The 22,865-nt window shown below is 38.9% G+C and overlaps 1 protein-coding gene across 3 annotated transcripts in view; it reads right to left on the bottom strand.

Moving 5' to 3' along the window:
- Positions 1-22,865, bottom strand: part of TULP4 (TUB like protein 4) — a 144,871-nt gene that overhangs the window by 28,460 nt on the left and 93,546 nt on the right. For all 3 annotated transcript variants that reach the window (XM_051616259.1, XM_051616261.1, XM_051616260.1), the window contains 4 exons: positions 21,747-21,875; positions 21,281-21,442; positions 5,663-5,843; positions 3,005-3,139 (listed from right to left, as the gene is read on the bottom strand). In XM_051616259.1, the coding sequence (XP_051472219.1) occupies positions 3,005-3,139; positions 5,663-5,843; positions 21,281-21,442; positions 21,747-21,875 (607 nt within the window). The remainder of the gene's footprint in view (positions 1-3,004; positions 3,140-5,662; positions 5,844-21,280; positions 21,443-21,746; positions 21,876-22,865) is intronic.

Genomic DNA, 22,865 nt, shown 5'->3' with positions numbered 1-22,865 from the left:
CATAGGTTTTTTTCTGATAAATGATGTGGGAAAATCTACTCATCTGTCTAGCAAGAGCTTGCCAGAGGCACACTGGGATTGCTTAATCTCTTATATACATGGATATGAATATACATATCAGTTACTTCTACAGGCATCTCAGGAGGAACACCCACGGCTTCATTTGAAGATGCTAATTTCAAAGTCTTATATCCTCCAGATCTTTGTCACACTGCAATAAGAACACTAAAACAGTATTTTGTGTTTCTGCTTGTGTTTCAGAGGCAGATTTGCTTGTACAAGGAAGACTAAGCTAGTCTTTAAACCTTTTTGTTTTGTGCTGAGACAAAGTGAAGGTAAAGACAAAACTTTTGTTCTCTAGGATGCTCAGTCTGCTGAGAACCTTTTGAAGACATTTGTGGGCGAGAAGCTCTCTTCAAATGAAGAAGCAGGAGAGAAATTAGAGGTGGCAGGAAGGATCTCAAAATTGTTTGAAGTTGTCAACTTGTCATTTTCTGGGACTTTTATGTGCAATTTAAAATGGTTTTGTATTATTTCCACTTTCTGATATTTCTCATGGGAATTACACTTCTGTATGTACCAGAGGCAAGACCCATGTTCCTCAAGGTAATTCTTCCACAGCTAGGCATTGTATGCCTCTTTTTTTTCCTCTTAGTCCTCAGCCCTTTAAGTAATCTACAGTGATTCATCTTTCTCAGAGAGTACAATGATAGGCAGGTAAGAAATCAGTGAGGCACACTAGTCAACTCCACTTTTGCTAAATGGTTTAACTACACAATTACCAGAGTGAAAAAACCTCTCTTTTGGATATATATCTTCAAGTACAACTTTCAGTGGATCCCCATACCAAGAGGAAGAAGAGTGATTACTGCATCCAGATGTTTTTTCTCTCTCAAAACTCCTACAATTAGGCAGCTGAAAAGACAGAGAAGGGCTGAACATGGGCTGCAGCATCCCCTCAGTGTCTTCAATGACTGTTGAACATGGACACACAACAGCTAAACTGATAACTAGGTCTCGGCACCCACACAGAGATTAGAAATCACATGGAGGTTTCATCTAGGGTAACAGTCTGCAAGCAAATCAATGGATCAGAGCCATCCCTCAAAACTACTCACCAGCCACTACTGCATGTGTATCAGCAAACCCTGAATAGATAGCACCTTAAATGTGTAATAGCCCTGCATGGGGTAGTTGGAGTTAATTGGTTCAACTAGCAAATGCAGTTCAGCAGTTCTGCAGGTAGCAGTGTGCTGAGAATCACTGAGTTAAAAAGAATTAAAAAAGAAAGGATACAACTGAACAATTCAAGACCTCCACTACAACTGAAAAAACTTCCAGGAGTGCTCAAGCTGGATGGAAAGAACTTATATTTGGATAATCAAATTCTCAACCAACAGCAAATGTTTTTCTGCATAAATTTAATATGAATGCTCCCAGTAAAATGACAGCTATGCAAAGCTAGAACACCAAGATATATCAGTAATGCCTGAAATAAGTTTCATAGTTGCCTGCTTTAAAATTACATTGAGTAGCCTACAGCAGCCCATAAAGACAAGGGCATCTGCTGCAGAGACCACAAAGTAATACTTCCAGGTTTCAAACAGAAACACATGAATTAAGATTTGCACACAATTCTGAAGACCATTCACTCTCAGCAGAATACTAAGTGGCTGGAGCTGAGCAGTTTTGCACATTCTTGCATGTAATAACAACCAGTACAATATAGTATTTGAAAAGAAAATTTACGAGACGGTAAAGAAAACATTTCCATCTATATGGCAGCTATATGCAAAATACTTTCCACTGTACAAGGGGTAGCTTCAAAACAACAGACAGTGATCTCCCCGTCACCCTTCTCTCTCTGTCTCATACAACACGCTCAATCCAGCAAGATGTTGCACATTCTTCTTCTACTGATGTCAACAATATAGTCCGGTTTAACATTCATAAAAAATATTTATATTGTAGCCTGCATGTTAATTCTTTGCTAGAGGAGGAGGACTTAATTAAAGGATCTTTTTTGCATTAATGAAAGTCAGTGGGGAAAGAGAAACAGGATAGATATCCTCAGCAAGACAAAGCCAAAAGCAAGACCAGATGACCACTCAAGACTACCTCCTATTCTATTTACCACAATGCTGTGGAGATGCTGGGCAGATTGGTTGGTGGATATCACAAGAGCTTCTCTAAACTGGTTCCATTTTCCCAGACTTTTGGCATCCTTTTGGCTGAAGAAGTTTTCTGGATCATAGAATTGCCCCAGGATGCTATATTTTTCCAGCCATGTGCTTCTTGTGTTGGCACAGATGGAAGCAGAAGTGGAAAAGAAACCTCAAATAAGTGTTGGAACCTATATTTAAATATGTGCTTATGTGTCGTAGTGAAATAAAACTTCTCTCCAGGCAAAGCACTTTAAATTATACTGAGTGTGCTGGAAAAGCAAGGGACTTTTTGCTAGGTAAACATTCAAACTGATCCCCTGATCTTACAAACATTCATGCACATCACTTAGCAAGATGTATATAACTAATCAGTGGAATCTTCCTTCTCTCAGAATAACTTGCCTCTTGATAATTAATAACTCTAGCAAGTTTCCAAAATTTTGTGGGAGTTACAGCAGGGTTGTGATTTGTATCTTGTTACAAGAAGCATGGGAGTAGACCTCGTAAATTAAAGATGCCAAGGAAGTGTTACATAGCAGAAGCATTCACACCGAGAAGCATAAACCTATTAGCCCCTGCCACTGCAAAACAGGAGACAGATCAATTTGCTCTACAATGCTACCATAAAAACATGATCTCAAAAACTGAAACACTATTTCAAACATAAAAGCTCTATCAGCCAAGCGCTGCTCTTCCCCCAGCAGGTGTCACTGCTGGAAATGGCAATAACGGTGGCCGCGTTCTTCTGGGTTAGGAAAGACAACCACAAAAACATAACATATACACACATCACTAAAAGTAGGAGCATAGGAAGGGGATGAAATGGCTTCTTTTTGTACCTTTCAACCCTGAGCGGATGATAGTAGGAGACAAGTCGTCATAATTGTTCATTAAACTGATGTCTCCCGACGTGAAGCTGACAGTAAGTAGTGGCTTGGTGTTCTGCACCGGGACGGGATACGCAGCTGGTCCATCTGCAAAAACAAGGCTCTGGAGTGAGCAAAAGGAGGAGTTTACAGAATGAATTCCAGGAGGAATTATATCTAGGCTGAAATAAACTGCATTTCAGCTTCTCGCCATCAGGAGTGGTCCCAAGCTTCAAACTCTACCTGCTTATTTCTGCAACATCTACAGGCAAAAGCAAGGCAGGTTTAGCTAGTTAGTTTTCCTGGTTTTGTGAAACTCCAGTGTTTTTACTTAATTACCTTTTACTGTAGCATATTCAAAGTGATTTACGGATATACTATTATGTTATACAGTGGTGTTTTTCAATCTTTCTCCATTGTCCCCTCCTCAAAGCATCTGCAAATTGAAAACCACTGCTTTGGAAGGCTTCATTGGAATCCAGGTTGAAAAACAGTGTAAGAAACAATATAATTGCCTTAAAAGCTGTATGTTAGATACACTTTATGCTTGGGCAGATGCTAAAGACTCCTCCTGAAGTCACCTAGAGACACTGTAAGAACTTCTAAGAGAACATACTGACCTTTCACAAATGACTGCATTCTAAATGTTAAGAGCTAGGCAGCATGAAAAGTTACCTGACAGCCTGCATCATAGGATCCACTGCACTCAGAGACAGAGATGAGCCCAAATGGAACACGTGGCTTTAAAAAACATTTCTGCAAAGTCTCTGTTCCTCTGGGCTTCTTCTTCAGCTTTCACTGAAATTCCCTTGTTCAAATACTTAATGATCAATATCACCACTTGTAGCACTTGCTGTTTCATTCTTTTTGTTTACAAGTTCTGAAAGGAGATGCTGCTGGTCCCTGATAAAGTGCCTCTCAATGCCCAACCAGCATCTCTTCAGTCAACAAAAACAGTAGAGCCAGTTAAGAGGGATATTGCTTCCTGAGCTTGAAAAAAGCTCATTACAAAGCACTCTGAAGAAAGATGTCTAGCAATTAGCATCTCTACGTATATATGATTTGATAAGAAAAACCCATCAAAGTTCCAGTCCTTCCTACACATCTGTGTGAGTCAAAGGCTTGTCACCTTTGAGAGGTTTATGCTGCATCTGCTCTGAAGAAAACACATGATGTTTGGGTAATCATTAAAATAGGTTTGCAAAAAGTCCACCCACCCCTTGACTGACTCAGAATAAGCTAGCACATTTGGATTATGTAAGTTCTCAGCTGTGTACTCTGCATCTTCACCATCCTCCAACTAGAACCTCAGGATTTTAAAAAAGCAACAAAACCCCAATTTAATTTTGTTCTTTTTCTTGCTTTAGAAGCTTGCTAGGAAATGTGAAGTTTGTTTCTCTTTTTCTAAGGTAAGAAACTTCACCCAGTACCAAAAGTGAGGCATGAAAGCCAAACCAAAACTCGGTTTCAGAAGATGCTAACATTTTACCAGATTATCACATTATCTTCTACTATCATTTGTTAAATACATGTGCTTCCCATATTGACATTTATAAACATGATTCTGGAAAAGACAGATTTTTTGACTGAATCCAAATTAAGAGTTAAAGCTGCAAAAGTCCTCAAGTCAGTGGTTCAGCTCTAAGATGCAAATTCATAATTATTCTTAGCTATTATGTGTTTAAATTTTTAATTGTACAATCATAGCTATATTACTTCAGTTCTTCATTTAGTTTAGACTTTATATACCAGAACACAGAAACAGCCTACCTAGATTATACAGACTAATCAAGAGCACTAAGAAGTATCAGCATTACTTGAATAAGAAGGATGGGACTGACTGTGCATGGATACCTAGGCCTTCAATTTCTTTACTATTGGTGGCTTCCCAAGCGTTTAAGACCAAAACATTTCACCCAATAAGTTACATTTATACCTAAGGGGAGGGAAGGATTTCTTTCTGACCCTCAAACTGGAAAGGTGTTCTGAAGCATGGGAATTATTAACTCCACACATTTCCAGTCACCCTCCTATGCTATGCAGGAAATATTTTCATTTCCAGTCCTCCTATGGAATTTATTGAGCTCTCTATGTGAGGACTACCAAGAATGGGACTACAATGATGAGCATTATCTCTGTTTCACAGGATTTCTTTAAAATGGAAGATGTAGTCCCTTCCACTCTGTCTAGTATTCGTGTCTTTTCATGTGAATCTATATGTAATAATGCATTAACTTCTGTGACTGCACTCTGACTTCTTCCATACATATGGATCATTACAATACCTCACATCTGCTTAACAGTGAAACCTGATACACCCCAATAAAGTGTTTTTCACTCACCCTCACCAAAAAACGTCAAGCTTTTTGTTGTTATCTAGTATGTGCAAATGGAGGCAGAGCAGCACAGATGAGGTATGACCTGCAGCAAGCCATGCAGCGACACTGGTGGCAGACCTGGGGGTTAACCCAGTCTCTGGTATGAAAGCACTGCTCCATCCTCCATGCTACCTCCACAGGAATGCATCATCTACCAGCTTGAAATTGTGGCCATCCTGCTGTTTTAGAACAGCATTCAAGACATCTTCAGGAGCACTTGCAAAGCGGGAACAGAAGAACGTGCACACACTACCTTGTGGTGGGGAATAGTCATCAGAGTCCGTGTCACTCTCGCTGCTGTCCTCCACCAAGAAGCTGGGGTAGTTCCAGGACATGCTGAGGATGCCATCTGATTCATGAAGGAGCACATGGGCGAGCATTCGGCCATGGCAGTCCATGACAATAACCTGTCCATCAGCAGTGCCAAACAGTACCTGAAAATAACAGAACGACCAAACATCAGCCTCTTACCCTGTCTTCAAACGCACCATGTAATTAACTAGCTATCCTGGAAATTAACTGAAAACAAAGCAGTCAAGGATGTGAAATGGTGCCACAATAGGACACCACAACCAAAGATGTATATAAGGAATGAAGACAAAACAGCAGGGTCTAGAGGTAAATTCTGAAAATCTATGAGCAAGTCATGCTTTGCGGTGGGGTGCATTTTGTTCACTTTAACATGAGCCATTATACTTTATTTGAACTTGGCCATTACTACCACCAAAGTGACCTGGCAGAAAGGCTACCACAGACTCTGCGGTTCTTTAAAACTGGTGGCAGAAACCCTGGTATGCATCAGTCATAACGATATCAAAAGGCATGGCTGGAAAAAATGAGGTCTTAGCAGATTTCAAACAGCTTGTGAGAAATAGAAAGCTGAATAGAGTAGGACAGGTGATACAGTTGACGAGCTGAGAGAAGGTGGGAGAATGTCTTCCAAAAAAAGAGGCAAAAACCAATTTGATCCATCAACTGGAAGTAGATTATTATGGTGCAAGAGGAAGGTAACCCGTTACATATTCAGGAACAGATGAAGAACAACTTCTACCCATCACTTAAAATACAAAATTGACAACATGAGGTTTTTTTCTTGCCCCTGAACTACTCCATAGCCAGTGTGTGCTGACTGAAGTCAGACTGACTGGAACCTACGATTTCTCTTTTATAAGCATATTCTGTCTTGAGGCTTTAAGCAAGTTAAGATCCTGCATATTTGATGAATTTTAGAAAAATGTCAGGAAACAAGGATTAAGAAATCCACAAAACAGCTGCTGCTGCTGTTACCACATAATTCTATATGAGGCAAACACATTTTAAAGCAAGTTCAAATGCACGTGTCAACCTGAAAACTATCAGGCATTGAAAATGAAGCTAAAGAAAGGGTAAATCTTTTACTTATCTTTCAGTCTACCAACTATTTCCAGTGCTTGTAAATTTCAGATTCTAACAATTATATGGCCAGATTAAAAACTCACCTAGCCTTATATTGTATCTGTAACAGTGATTCAAGTGTTTGAGGAAGAGTAAGAGAACAGGAGGCACTAAGCAGGTACCTCCCCTCCACACTCATGTACCTCCTGACAAAAATAACTCCCTCTTTGATAACTGATAATCTTACTTGGCAACCTTTACCTCTCAACACTAAAAGAAATCTGGAGTAATTTTTTCCTACTTATATTCACAGCATTGGTCACAATTTTAGAGACCTCTATGATCTAAATCCTTAATAATCTCCTTGCCAGGCTGAAGGATCACGGCCTACTTAGGATCACCCTGTACCGCTGTTCTTCAAAGTCTTCAATCACCCTTGCTGACTTCTGCTGTCAGAAGTCTTCCTTTCTATTCTACTTCTGAGATGTTATGCCAGACTTGCAGCATTCAAACTGTGTATCCTATCAGCCATACACAATAGTACTCACCTAGGAAGCAACTGTCATGTTTGGACTTCTGAAAGTTACAGAAATGAAGCAAGGCTTCAAAGGTCTCAGTCAAAAATAAACAGTACTAATTTTTTTTCTATCATCAAGGTCATGATGAGGAAACACAGAAGGTTATAAACTAGAATAGCAGGTTTACAGAGGAATGTCAGTGAAGTTATTAAAGTCTTAAGAAAATCAATGGAGTTACTTCATATTAACAGAAGCAATGAAAAAACAGTATCTGGCTTCCTTAACTGTAATCACTACATGTAACAAATATTTTTGTGTTAAATAGCTGCTGAGTTAAAACACAGGCTAAAGTTTGCTACAAGCTTCAGATTATTCTTAGGTATTATTCTTAGATACAAAAGCAACAACTCAAGCTTTGTTCATCTCGCACTTCCTTCCCTTTGGCCCTTTAGTCTACTCTTCTTCCACTTGTACCATCCCATCTCCTTTCATGCTGTTCATTATTTCAGCTGTTTTACATGCATAATCAGTGCATAACCACTTTCGTTCAGATCTCAATACAATAAACTTCTACGAAGTAAAAATCCTACTGGTCACCATTTCTAGCTTCCCATACCACTTCGAACCTACTTTCTATATAAGTTTTTTTACCAGGCTCTTAGGAGTTTTGTATTTGCAAAATACCCAGACATAGGAGGTGAAAATCTATTGTTTCTGAAAACAGCAGTAAGTCTCATCTCAACCTAAAGCTGATTCTTTTGAGTAGCACTTCCCCCCATTTAACAATACAAAGTCCTACAGCAATATCCAGTTCAAATCAGAACAGCTGCACATGGGCATCCTAATTCTGGCTCTGGAACCTGAGAGAGCTCTTTAGCTACCCAGAAATGTCAGAGGGCACTCCTCATCTCTTTAGCCAGGCTATAAGTTTCAAAGAGCAGCATTAAGTTTTAAGGTTACTGTAGCTATACAACCTTAAAGATGAAAGCATTTATCAGGCTGGTAGTTCTGCTGGCTTAACTCCTGCTGAAGCTGTAAAAATGTCTGATGGTGTTATCATCCATAACATTACTCAAGTTATAAATGCCACACTCAGGCTACTTATATCAGACGAATAAAACTCTCTTGACCTTCAGAAAAAAGGTTGACCCACAGGGTACGCCTGAAGGATCCAAAAAAGAAATTAGAAAGCTGTATTAGCTGCCTAAATTAACATTTTTTCAGGTATTTGTAGATCTAGGAGGTCTGTGGGAATGTTGGGAAAAGGTAATGAACAACTTATTGTGGTTTGTTAACTCCTGAATACAAAAGGTAAATTATAATAATAGTAATTTTTAAAAATCCCAAGTATTTATTTTGAAATGTTTCTTTGGCCCTTTGTTCTGTTCTACTTCTTGTTTCATCTCCTTTCACACTGTTCGTTTTTTAAACTGTCTTTACATGCATTACCACGTGTATGATTATGCATAATCTGATAATAAAATACCTAAAACCACCCAATACATTCAAAGCGTGAGTCAGTTACACAACACAAATACATTATTTCTTTACAAAACACATCAAACTTCATGCATCCTGCACTACAGGGAAGCTGTGGTTGATTGAAGACCATACAAATGCAGAGCAGTCTCCAGTGGTGCCCTGATGCTGAATGCTTTGAAGACAAAACTGTGATAAACAGCACTGGTATAATTCACAGTTTTCTAAGTGTATCAAGAGCTGAAAGCTGACATCAGTCCTGAAACACAAGTGTCTGGGTTCCTCATGAAACCCAAGCTTGTGGTGATTCCTGTTTATTACAACAAATCTGAATGCCTGAAAAATACTCTCCTATCTGAAATCTGCTGGTCTCTGATCCTATGTGGCAACCTGTGACAAGTTTTGGTAAAAAAAGTTTTTCAACTAAAACCAGTTTAAAAACTATACTCCGTGAAACTAGAGTTCAAGATCGCAATCCCCTTAAGTCCCCAAGATTTCAAAGACTCCAATTAGCACAGTGAAAAATACCAATTCCTAAAAGACATGGTAATCAAAAGATGGCGTATTCTGCTCTGGAGTATTCACCTCAGGAGGAGATGAACACTAGCACAACCATGAAACAAAAAAATTCAGCCCCAGAACAATTCCAGCCTGTTCTGTGACTGTGCTATGTGTGGGTCTGTTGGGCTGAACTGTCACTGCTCCTGTAAGCCCTGTTGTGATACTGTAATGTGTCTGGACCAGCCACAGGACCAGCAGATAGGGACATCAACAGGGCTACAATGAAGCGACCAAAGACTTAGTGCACTGAAGGTTCAGCTCAGAAGGCCCATCACTTCGTAAGAGAACTATAATTTACTCACAATTATGCTATTTTTGCACAAAACATTATTTTGCTGCTATTTAACTTGGTTTAATGTAAGTAAATTGAACTCATCAACAGTAAGAATGCTCAAGCTTTATGTTAATTTGAACATACTAGCCAAGTAGGAAAAGGGGAGATCTTGCCATCTCACCTCATCTGATTATATGTAGTAGCTGAGGAAATAAAATGGTTAGGATTTATAGACTTAAGTCAGTGAAGCAATGCTGGTTTATATCTGCAGGGAAGATGGCTGCTGCCCATTCCTACATCTTTGCCTGTGCTCATTGTCAAAGGAGCTTTCCAGAACTAGTCACTTTGACTTTTATAATGATGGCAGATAATCCAATCTCAGCAACAGTGTATTCAATGACTTGATGTATATATTGAGGGGTAAAAGACAGAATTGCTTCCAATTTCAGCCTTTAGTTGTACAAACTGAATAGTCAATACTGATACAGAAAAATACTGATAAAATTCAATGCTCCCTTCATGACATTAAGTACTAACACTGAAGGTTTCTAATGTTGCTGGTTAAACAAAACTCCTAGGAAATGTGATCAATACATTTTAGCAACATGGGCCATCATTCCGTATCAGGACAATGACTGAGCCCTTGACTGAAGCTCAAGTTGAAGTATTAGAAGCTGTACTCGCTATAGGCACTGGAAGAAACATAAAGCAGTAGATGCTACTCCAGGACAGCACTTTTAAAGTGAGAGATTCCAGTATCATGATGCTAGAAGGTTCAAAAAGCAACCAACGCTTTACTCTTGTTAGCCCAGGTTAAAAGAACTTCCCTGACTTTTTACAAAGAATGTAAACATGGCAACTGAGGGAAGCAAAATAACTCACAGACTCTGCTAATCAAAACAGCATTGAAAATTAATCTAGGAAACTACATCTCAGTATAATTTGATTATATAAACCCCAAAATTTTCACAGACAGACAGAACTTGCCTTGTAGGACTATCCAAGTGCATTAACCGAGAGCATTTAAATTCCTGGATACACTGATACGTTTTGAAAACTAATGTCATCTGTCATGAGTTCTCAGGTGCTCTAATCTTTCCTAAGCTGTGGCTAACTTGCCAGTTACTTCACTGAACAATTTCTTGAATTACATCCATTCCTGCTACCACAGGTGGCAGTTGGAAAGACACAGTGACCACACAAAGGTTACCCAGGAAGTGACTGATCACATTAGAAATGTAAAGGATTACATGTGTCCTAGAAGGTTCTTACTGGACCAGTCCAGCAAACTGAGCTCTACTGAACATAAACCACTCAAGCCTTCTACAGCTCTAAGTAATGCAAGTAACTGTATGTAACCTGTAAATGTTGCTAATTTGCACCAGCAAATATTTTAAACAGCAGTAAGTATTCTTAAATAAAAACTAATTTAAAACATTGTGTGACATAAAAGCAAACACACTGTCCACATCTTTTAATGCAAATTGACTACCTAGTCTTCCCCACTGTGGACTGATTCCCAGCCAGTTCTTCTCTGTGCACTGCTAATGCATTCAAACACAGTAAGTAAAATATGCATGGTTATAATTTACAGGGGTTTCTACACCTGCCAAATGATTCATACAGAGGGTATATCCCCACTATGTCAAAGTGCACATGCAGGTATCCCTGTCAGGAAATCCTAAAGGAAGCCTATTTACACTGGAACTTGTTGCCTTCTTCAGAAACATCCTACCTAGGTCTTTTCAGACCAGTTTACAGCTGTTCTGCAATTCCATGTTCAATTTTTGCTTTAACCAGTTGCAAGGTGAAGATATAAACCTTATTTGCCCATTTCTTGAATGTTCCTAAGCCCTTTTATAAATGTCCTGCAGAAAAGTAATGCTGACCTTCAAGACTCAGGACAGAGACATGATTTTTTTTTTTTTTCAAAGTTTCTTCCTCAGCCTCCATATCCCTCTAAAGGAAAAAGTCAGCACTGTACCTCAGAAATTACATCCTCCGGAAATGCTAATAACTGGTTTTGTCTTGTCAGAAGATACTGTGCAGTTCAAGGAAACGGAATTGGTTCTGTTTGCCCTTATTTAGCCACCTGGAGAAGTATTAGCATTCATGATAGAAAACGCCTTCACAGTTGTCATGATAAAGCCATCATACTAATAGAGATAAATCTATTTTGCTGAACCAAAATCAACTGAACTATAAACTGATTAATATACAAAATGATGGATCAAACTTTTTATTTGTGCAGATAGACTTAGTGACAGGGAAATACTTGGAAAATTATTGGCTTTAAATATTTACATTGATTAGCCTAACAAAAGAATGCCAATCTTGCAAAGGCTGAGTTAGAACATTTTGCAGTTCATTTAGTTGTGGTATTAGCATTTTGCATCCCTTGTGTTCCTCTTGTTTACTGTTTCTCCATCAGAAAGAAGATGACAGTGCAGCAGTCACCTCTTGGGACACATTAAAAATTGAAAGTTTGTTTTTTCTCAGTGTGATATTTCTGGCTTTCCTTCTTTTTAACTCCAAAGGCAAAGGGAGAACCAGAGAGAGGGAGACAGCTGCTCTCCTGCTGGATACTTTTTATTTCCATATAAGATTCAACCACTGTAAAGTGTTTTCTTGAACTGACACAAAAAGAGACATCACCCCAATTCACACACAAGCTTGGGGGTAAAGCACTAGGTTTCCTTTGATTGCCTTTATGTCTGTAAAAAATTAGAAGAGTTTTTGTTTCCTTTCAACATGAGGAGTTACCAGCCCCACACATGGATGACACACCACGAGATCATCCAGATAATTGCATATACACACACCAGTGAAATTCTCAGTTGAGACCATTAACACTTTCAAAAGCAGCACTGGTTTAGTTACCTACTTTCAGGCCTGTTCCTTCTCTTAAAAAGTCCATTGGGTCTAGATAACTACTACAAAGCCCTCAATGAGGAGACAAAGTAAATACATTGGAGATCTTGTTGACAAATCCATGTAATACTTAATGAAATATTAAAACTTCAGGATTCAAACCACACTGGCTTTATTTCCCTCTGCAACAGTATAACATAGCTGAATGACTGTAAATGAGATACAACCCTGCACATTATTTCAGGACTCAAAAATGTACTAGTCTCAAGTCCAGGATCCCAAGCTACACAACTGTTCTGGACATGTGGAGATAGAAGCAATTGTCCAGAAGATGATGTTATTTGAAAGCATTCTGGCAAGTCACAGAATGACTGATTATTATATGCTCCTATTATTATACCTGGACTAATTCTGTCTTTTGTATTTCCAGGCACACACATTTCTATATTATTTTTTGACTCTTCAGACATTTTTCAAGAAGACATCTTAAAACAGAGTTTTCAGCGAAAATAGTTGTCTTTCTATATACCATTTACTTAACTATCAATATGCCTCCATTTACTTTAGAAGAGTTCTGTCTTTTTTTAAACTTGTGTCAGGTTTCAAAAGACATTCAAAGTAATATGCATAATGAACAAGAAGGCACCAGCTGAAACACCTTGTACAGAACTCCTTCTATAATTTTTAACATGAACAGGACTCTGAGCCTGAGCCATTATGCTCCCACAGCAGAAGTACTCTGGAACAATCTTCAAACAGCATGGTTTTCTGTTTTCTCCCTAAACTCTGCCAAGGAAGTGCACATATGTCTATGAAAACATGTTCTTTATATATATCAAATTACATATAGCAACAGAAAAAACTACTTGGTGCTGTTAGGTGGCAAAATGAAAATAGTTTTACCAACAACTATTCAATGAGGCAAATAAGTCAACTGCTACACTTGGCAGTCTCCTGCATTGCTCCCAAGACAGGGTTTAGTTACGTCCTGAAAAATATTTTGACTTCTGAAGCTAAAATTTCCTTCAGAGTTTTAGAAGTCTGAGACTTTCTGCTGGGGTTTTGTGGCTTGGTTTTTTTCCTAGTTGAAAATGGTATTACTTACCAACAAGGATTGCACTCTCAACCAGTGAAAATGCAATACAAAGCAGTTTAGAAGCAATGTCCCTGCTGTTTTGAATTTCATAATACAAAATCAAGAAGCCCCTGGGTTAAGCCATATGCTAATGGAAGCCAGCAGCTCGACTTCTGCATTCTCCTTCTAGGTCTTGGGTGCTGGCAGAGACAAGTAACTCAGCATGGCCAGGAAATACATACAATGAGGTCAAGTATAACTGAGTCAACATGGAGAGAGGCTGAGTAATAAACTGTTACTGAAATGAGGCACTGAAGAAGAATTATTTTCCTCCTAAAAGCAAGGAAAGCTGGAAAGGATTAATTCCTTTTCAGCTGAAACAGTCACCAACAATCCCTGAATGTCTGAACACCAACAAGAAACTGGCTACTGACAAAGATCAGAGACCTCAAGTTCAATCCACACAGGATGAAACAGTGATGGGAAGGTTTTGGATAATAAGGAGATACTGCTTCCACTTTTCATTGGCATACTATCTCTGTGTCAAATCATTGGAAAGACCATGTGATATCACCTTTCAAAAAGATCACCTTTCATCTCCAATTTACTGTGAAACTTGGCCTTGTTTTCCCAGACAAGATGTAGTGCAGAAATCCACAAATAATCTCCTCCAGATTCAATCACTCTAATCCTCCTTCCCTGCACTAAGGTTTCAGACTATCCACAGGCTTGAACACATCTGTCCCAAGTTCAAGACCCCATTTGGTTCCTGGTCTTCTTACTGACATACAAAAAACTGATGGATCAAGTCCCAGTGATAATAAAATTTAAATTAACCACTCTGGCAGCTACATTTCTTTTAAACTGAAAATACCACAAAGCTCTAGATGAGCCAAAGGCATCCTGGGGCCAAAGTGTTCTCAGCCAAGTGGCTCTGGCAATAGAATAACACAGACTGTTTCTGAAAAAAGCTGCAAAACCTTCACAGGTTTTTGTTCTTTTGCAGAGGTTTTCCTCTGCAAGAATTACATTTCCACTCACATGCTCTCTCTTGACTAACTCAAAATCTGAACAAACTAAGTAAAGTAGTTTTCCTACTTTACATATGACTTCTCCTTAGAAAGAGAGTAGCTTCCTGGAGCAGGTGCCATTTTTCCACAGAACTGCCTAAAAAGTAGCATAAGTATGTGCTGCTGCTTTGCACAGGTGCACTGCAAATCCTTGTTCAATTTGCCCCTTCAGCTGAAAAATAACCCACTACTTTTCAGAAAATCAATTTCAAATAAGTACTCCCTGTCCCAAAGAACTAAAGGCTTCAGGCTATGTGAGCAAATCTTTCTGTAGAAGCGTAAGCAAGGTGAGAGGAGAGGCTCCTGACACTTCCTGCTGGTCGTATTTGTATTTGCACTCATCTTTACTTTGCTGACTCAAACACCGATATTTCAAAAATGTAAAACAGTACTTGGTATAAAAATGCTAAGTGGACACACTAACTAAATAGCACAATGAGTCTTCGGGTCACCCCCCACCTCTGGTTTGTTGCTGCCAATGACATCCTTCCTTTCCTGAGGGAGGCAAAGACGTGCTGGAGTGCACAGAGCTTAACAAACCCCAGAATCTGGTCAATTAAAATAAGAATATTGTGACCTGAGTGTCATGTGATATCCAGGTAAAGAGTTACAAGCTACACTGCTGAGGGTGATCTGTATGTCCTAGTATGCTCTGTATCCAAGCGGATGCAGAAATCCATTCAGCCATTTGCTTTTTGCTGTAACTAACATCAAATACTCTTGACAACAAGGAAGAGTGAAAAACTAAAACAGTTGTATTCCTCCTTTCAGACAGAGTCATAAAGGGAAAAAATTATTTGCAAGACTCATCTGAAACAGTGTTGACATGAAACATAGCAGGAGCTACTGAGAAAACATGAGCCATGGTGCTGTCAGCACATAAACACCCCCCATGTTACAGCCCTCATGACTAGAACAAATGGCACCATCTCATCAGCTCTCTCAATGTCTTGCCACTACAGGCTAGACAAAAAGCATCAAGGGAAAGATTAAGCAAGGTAGAGATGAAGTGAGTGGGAAGATGAAAGCACATTGAAACATCACCTTGTTGCTCTGCTCTTCCAATTACCCACTCAATAACTGTGCAGTATTGACTAGGGTATACGGCAGCAAAAACCTTGCCTGGAATAAACCAACAGAGAGATGCCACAGGTCTGGAAGCTGCAAATGAACCTTAGAGGCACCAGGGAGAACATCCTTGTTCTCCATTTTCCCCAAAGGCCAAGGCAAAGTCTGTAAAGCCCACAGCTGAATATTGAAATCTGCGGTGTAGCTGCTCATTGCTAGGGACAAAAGCAGAGCACAACTGAAAAAAGGTACAATGCACCAAGCTATTTAACTCTTTTCCTTCCTTCTTTTTGGAAGCTGTATCTCAGGAGAATGATGCATCAAAACCTACTTAAGACAAAAAGGCAAAGGCAAAGAGGAAAAGACAATGCTAAAAAAGGAAAGACAATGCTAACAAAGAGACCAGGAAAAGAACTGGGGGGAAAGAAGTCTATTATTTCAGAAATAGCTGCATAATGTAGCTTTAAAACAACATAATAAAATGAGACCAGAGAAAGAAAGGCTAACTAGCACTAAAATTCACATTACTTTTTCACACAAAATGTGTCTATTATGTGGCATCATAAAAATAAGTCACCAAGCAAAGAACAAAAACAAAGTGTTACTGACATCCAGCACATATAAATATATAAAATAAGAATAAAAAGTCTCTGCAAAAACATTTAAGCATTTTAAGTATACATAAAACCCTCACATATTTTGTCTATAAAAGGATGCAATAGGATAGTAAACATTCACAGAACCCTTAGCACAAGCCAGCGGAAATCATTAATTTTAACAGCCAGTATGCCACAAAGGTTTGAAATGCTTCTAAGAACAGCCCAAAATATTAAAGACAATTAAGCTGTGTTGGGTTTTGTTTATCTGTTTGCTTTATACAACAAGCGGATTTATCTTGAAAGACAACTGAAGTCTCCTTCTCCTGTCCTCTTTTTGCATTTTAATGGTACTGCTCAATTTTGCAGTGTGCAATGTTAAAATCCTTATATGTGATTTCACTATTGTCTCCAGTCCTTTTGGCTTGACTAAACTGTCTAGTTAATTAATGACACTTCTTCAATGCTATAAAAAGCCTCTAGCCATTCTTCCCAGTAATATGAGTAATTCATCCATCAAGGAAAATACATCTCTCGGTTCTTCCTCAAAGACTGTATCTTAACATGCAATTCTGAGTAGCCCTAGTCATTGTAAACATGTAAAGGGGGTTTTCTGATAGTCTCTACACCCAGAATTGATGAGGGAAAAGATCAATTTTTGGATGTTAAGACACAAAAGCATAGATATTTCCTGGCATTTTAAAGGCTCGTTTATGTCAACCTGTAAAGATTCTTATTAAGGACAAGAAATAATCTAATAAAAAGCAAAATAATTGCTTAACACTTTCAAATTGTATAGGCTGTGTTTTTTTCATTTATTCTTCCTTTCCTTAATTCATAATAATTAAGGTAAATATTTGCCTTCCCTATACTGCCCCAGTTGCCTGTTTGTAGCTCCCTTTCATCATTCTGTCAACTCATCAGGAAGCTGCCTTCCAGATTTTTTTTTCATACAGCTAGATGTCTGAGCATAATTAAACTTGATCAGTGTGACTCCTGCAATAACAAGAGCTGCCTGAGTCAGACATGCGCTGCAGCACCTGATTTAAACCAAAGCAGCAGGGTGAATGGAAGTATAAATTCCTCATTCCAGAGCAGCAGGCAAAAGAAGACATAGATGAGAAGATGACATCATGGCCCAAACAGATGTAATATTTTCAAACACTTATAAATTCCTTATTTTTCAGTCACATTCTGGAAGCTAGTATAGCTACTATCCCCACTTTCAGCTTGGGAGTTGTGCAGAACAACTGTTTCCCTGAAAAGGTGGTAGCAACTGCAAATCATAGTTGACAGATGAAAATAGGATGATCCAAAAGCAGACTGCACTATAATGGATTTATTAGTTAAAATTCCTGCCAGGGATTAAAGCCATAGCAAAACCAAGGAGCTGGAGAAGCAAACTCATGAAATGCCTGGTGCCACTGCCAACCCTTTGTTGGTGCCTCTTGTTAATTAGCTCCTACCTCCTGGGGAGAATTGTGTCACTTGGCACAGCATGACACTGATGCTACCAGGGGCATTTAAGACCAAGTGCTGTATTAGCACACAGATCCCACCTGACTACATTGCTGGGCCCAGAAAGTAGCACACATCCCTTCCTCCATGTGCAGCTCTTTTCTGTATCCTGCAGAGCTGCAGGCCGGGTGCTGCAGGCAGGGCAAAGGAGCTGAAAGCCTGTTCCTGCCTCGTGTCTGTCAGGGAAAAAGATGCTGGAGCATCTGTGGTTGCCATGGGAGTAGGGATGGCAAGTGCAGGGAGCAGAAGTGACTAACACCATAGAAACTGCCTTCCTGCAGAGCTACTGCAATCTACAAAAGATTAAAAAAAAAAAACAACATACAGACCTTGAGACAAAGCGGTTTCATCTGCTACTGGTCTCAGGTTTTCTTCCAGTGTCTTCTAAGACAGCGCACATGGTTACTGCTCCTAATACTCTGCAGCTCTTCTCTTCCACCAAGAGCACAATTTGGTATCATTAGAGACAAAACTGGCTGAAACTTGGGGCCTGTATTTACACATTCTCAGTACTAATGCATGTTGTGTTGCAATGGGATCACACACAACAGTAAAGGTTGTCCTCCTCAGGACAGCAATCAAATTTATATACCTATTTTCAAAGCAAACAGAAGAAAATACACCAGCAAAGTTTACACTTATCCATCATCTGCCACGTCCTTGCCAAAAAGAATCCTGGCCAGTCCCTGAATTTCCACAAATAAAAGCTTGCAACAGGAAAGAGAAGGTAAAAAATAGAAATGGGATCTTAAGTTGTCAATAAAGCCTAATAACTTACACTAGCTGAGATGAAGGGAACAAATATAGCACCTCTTGGGATATCCAGGAATTAAAATACATTAATTGATTTTCATCAAGGCTTCCCTCTATTGGAGAGTGATTTCCTTCTGATTCCCTTCTCACAGACAGAAATAGCAATAGAAACAACGCCAGTGAAGTCTAGGGAGTTATACTATATTGCTACAAACAAAAGGATAATCAGACCTCACTACAGTTCTCACCCAGTTCTCTGATACTGTGCCTTTCTCTCATGATGAACAGATAAGCCTCTTGAATAGGTAGAACCTGGGAGAAGGAAAGGGAGAGTACAGCCTGAGGCCAGCAGAAGTTGATAGAAAAAATGTCACCAGGAGCCAAATATGCACACAGGAAGGGAGATGAAGCACAGGAAAAATATTTTATATGACTCATGGGCTTAGGAAAGATCCTCAATTAGTTATTGATGTTGTTTCTTCTAATTACAAATAAACCCTTTGGCTAGAAAAAACTCAAGTTTTTCTCACTTGGAAAGTAATCTAGTCTACTTGGAATGTACACTCCCTCTCTGCAAACAAGCATGATACACCACAGAACTGTCTCACAACAGGGTACAGCACAGGGTACTTTTCATCCCCACATGATCCCAGGTAAGCCTTCTCACCAGAAAAATACTCTACACAACTCAGAGAAGTAGGCTTTACTGAAGCCTCTTGCCGCCCTGAAAAAAAACCATTTCAAAAGAATGAAAAGAATGTCACAATCCTGAGTGATCCGACTCATCCAAGTTTAACCCAAGCATGACACTCTGCTCAAGATACAGAGAACCCAAACCAGTAAATTCTTCCTATTCAGTGTATTTGCTTATTACCTTCAAAAGGCTACTGGTATAACATGCAACAGATGCAACAAAGTGAGCAAATTAATTTATAGTCTTTTATAATAAACATGCAGAATCACAATCAAAAGGCCTCTGTACTGAATTAGGTGAAGAAGCCCAGACTCAAGACTTGGGTGTGAACCACAGTAACAATCTGCCCATGATCATTGGACAACATATGATATTGAGAATGAAAATGTTGCAGTCAAACAGATGTATCAACTGTGTATCAACCGTCCTACAACTACATGCTCAGTTTTGGCAGGAATGGTACTCTGCTCTGGCCATCTCTCTAGCTCTCATCCCATCTCCAGGCTCTCAAAATGTTCAGGAAGCGTTAACTATGGATGTGGCAGGTTTTGGTATCTATATCAGTGAGTTTGTCAGCAGCAGAGTCTTGAAACTCTAGCAAGTGATTTTCACCCAGCTGGAACTGGCCATTATGTTGGAATGCACTTATCTGGACACTGAACAAGTCTTTGTTTTCTGGAATAACCACTTCTGTAGGATCCAGATTAGAAAGTACAAACATATTGGCTAAACTGAATTAAAGGCAACCAGTCACTCCAAATTAAACATTCAAGTGAAGATATTTCCAACAGCAGCAACAACGGAGCAATTACACAAATGTGGTAGCCTCATGTTTAAAACATAGGACTGAGAGCTATTAGATCTTAGTTTCCCCTCCTGCTTTTGCTGCTTGTCTTTTCCTCTTGATCTTGAGTAAATTATTTATTGTCAAGGCTTACATTTCCTCAGATTCAAAAAGAGGCAGATACACTGCCTGGCTTTAAAGAGCACTGTTGCAATAATTAATTCATTATTCTTTGCAGAGCACTCTAAAATTATTAGATGCTGCTGCAGAAGTGCATATTACTGATTGTATTATATTAGCAATTCCCAAAATAACTCTATCTTGTATGGATTTATAGTATTCTAAATTAAAGTCTCTGGTACCTGACTAACATCTTGAACCGGTATCTTTTCATGGCAGTGTAAAATAAAGAAAGGAAAAAATTCCTGTTGTGATCATAATATAGTTTCTCTTTGCACTCTTCTACCCCCATAAGTTCTTTCAGTACTGAATTATACACATATTAACCACAAAGCCAGCAAGCATGTGGAAGGAAAGATCATTCCAGTAACCTCAACAGTCAATGGCAAAGGGCCATTGTAAATTCTGCAAATGACACCTATGGGATAGTTCAAGCCCCACAGTAAATAATAATGTGGCCAAAATAATATGCTTTATTAGAAAAAGAGTAAAGAAGAATTTTTTAACTTGCTCAGCAAGTTTTGGACTCAACAGTCCAAAAAGGAGGAAAAACAGCCTTCTAAATTATGTTGTTTGCATAAGTCTGAGAGGTCTCTCTGACACTCAGAATGAATTGGATCCATTTGCTTACGTGAAGGCAAACATAACTGCATCTGTCACTTGAACTGCTTTATACGTAAGTGCAGAATGTACAGCTGTATACAGAAATGACCAGTCAGATATTCTCCAGAGCAGGCTGTATGTCTGCTCAAATGCATTTTCAAGACAGCTGTATAAACAAATTAGGGTACAACTACAGATTCCTGTCTCAAATAACTAACTTTTGAATAAGAGTTTGTGTGAACTGGGGTGAGAAGTGATGATATTTAACTTGGTAAATTATATTTTTTCCTAATGAGAATGACAGGATTAATTATATTTCAATTCTCTCTGGGAGCACCAGTTTTGAGGGGAAACTATTCTTACAAAATGATTATTTTATTTATGAACTTTTAAAGAACTGTATTCTATAGCATACCAATGCAATACAATTAATACCTCCAAAAGCCCCATTACCTGTTGGTCATCAGGAGTCCATATGCCACAGGTGATCTGACTCTCCAGGTTTATTTCTGAAGACCAGTGTCTTTGTCCACTGACTGAACCAACCAGAACAAATCCATCTCTATAGGAGATAAGGGCTTGAGTCCCATCATGGCTCCATGTAAAGTCGCTTACCTTAACGTATTAAAGACAAGAAAACAGATGTATGGGACATGTAGGAATTTTTTGTTGTTTTAATAAAAGGCAGAACTGCACAGAATTAGATAGGGAAACTATTAGCCCAGTTGTAGCTCTCATGCAATGGCTAAACTGTCCTTGCAAAGTGTCTTTGTCAAAACTCTTGCACACTTACTTCATACAGAAATGTTTTGTTTTCTCCTATGCTTTTCAAAAGGTATAAAGCACCACTTGCTGTCTTCTTCATTTTGCCTCTCAGGACTTGACCACTTCCAACTTGAGAAAAAACAATCATACCAACCTGTGCCCCCCGATCATTCACAAGCTCCACAGACCATCTGCCTTCGTATTGTATCCAAACAAATATTCCTCCATCTGCATCGCAGGTTGCTAATTTCTGGAATGGTTCGTTCCATCTCACCAGCACAACCTTAAAAGATTACCAACAAAAACAGCATTACCAGAACTGCCTGTTGTGCTAACACATATTTAATAAGAACCAGTTAAAAAATAATGCAAAACAAACATCACCACTTTTAAATCTTAAAGATGTACAAAACAGTAATTTTCAGCACAGCATTAGGCACCTCTCAGGAACAGCTGGAGTCATTTTGTCATGGCTGTCAGGAAATGCACAATCTCTCACTGTCAGACCTTTCTGGAAGGCATTACACGCTTGCAATAAAATCATACTGTACACTGGAACACAGGACTTCATTACAGAAGCAGCAAACAGGAGACCCCATACCCACCATCCAACACTCCTTCAAATTACTTCCCTCATCGTAATCTCACAGACTGCCAGACTCTACATTAAATCATCACCTCTTGCTGACTTCAAATGAAGTTGCATGCACTACTATGAGATTGAATTTGAATACTCATATCAATAGTGACATGAAAAAAAAAATGAGTCCCAAATTATTAAAATACAGACATTTCATAGAAAAGTTGCTTTGCTACAGAGTGCAGAAGGAATACTAAGCAGCTTGAGGCTCTTCCCTCCACGTTAGAGCTATCTGGGTTTTTCTGGAGAGTATAATCGAGGCTAAACCTACCAAGCTGCTCTCCCATTTCTAATTAGTATCAGTGTAACGAACACAGTACCTTTGAGACTTCAGTATAGAACTGAAAAAAGCATGTCATCCTAGTGGCCAAAACAGAAATCAGCTGTAAAAGTATCTACCTTCTGTTGTTACTTTTTCTTTAAAACTTTTTTCCAAATTAGTTTTATTTCAAAAAAATGCACATATATATGGGACGCTTATGTTCATACAAAAGGAGATTTGGTTACTTCACAGAGGCACAACATATACAAACAGTGGAGTTTAATTTTAAATAAATGGGGATCCAGCTCTCTTTTTCTCAAATCTAAATAGATAATTAATCATTTAAAAGAAACAGAGAAATAGTATTTTGC

Source organism: Apus apus, chromosome 3 (genome assembly GCF_020740795.1).
Source record: "Apus apus isolate bApuApu2 chromosome 3, bApuApu2.pri.cur, whole genome shotgun sequence".
Taxonomy (NCBI): Eukaryota; Metazoa; Chordata; class Aves; order Apodiformes; family Apodidae; genus Apus; species Apus apus.
This window is presented reverse-complemented; position numbering and strand designations above follow the sequence as displayed.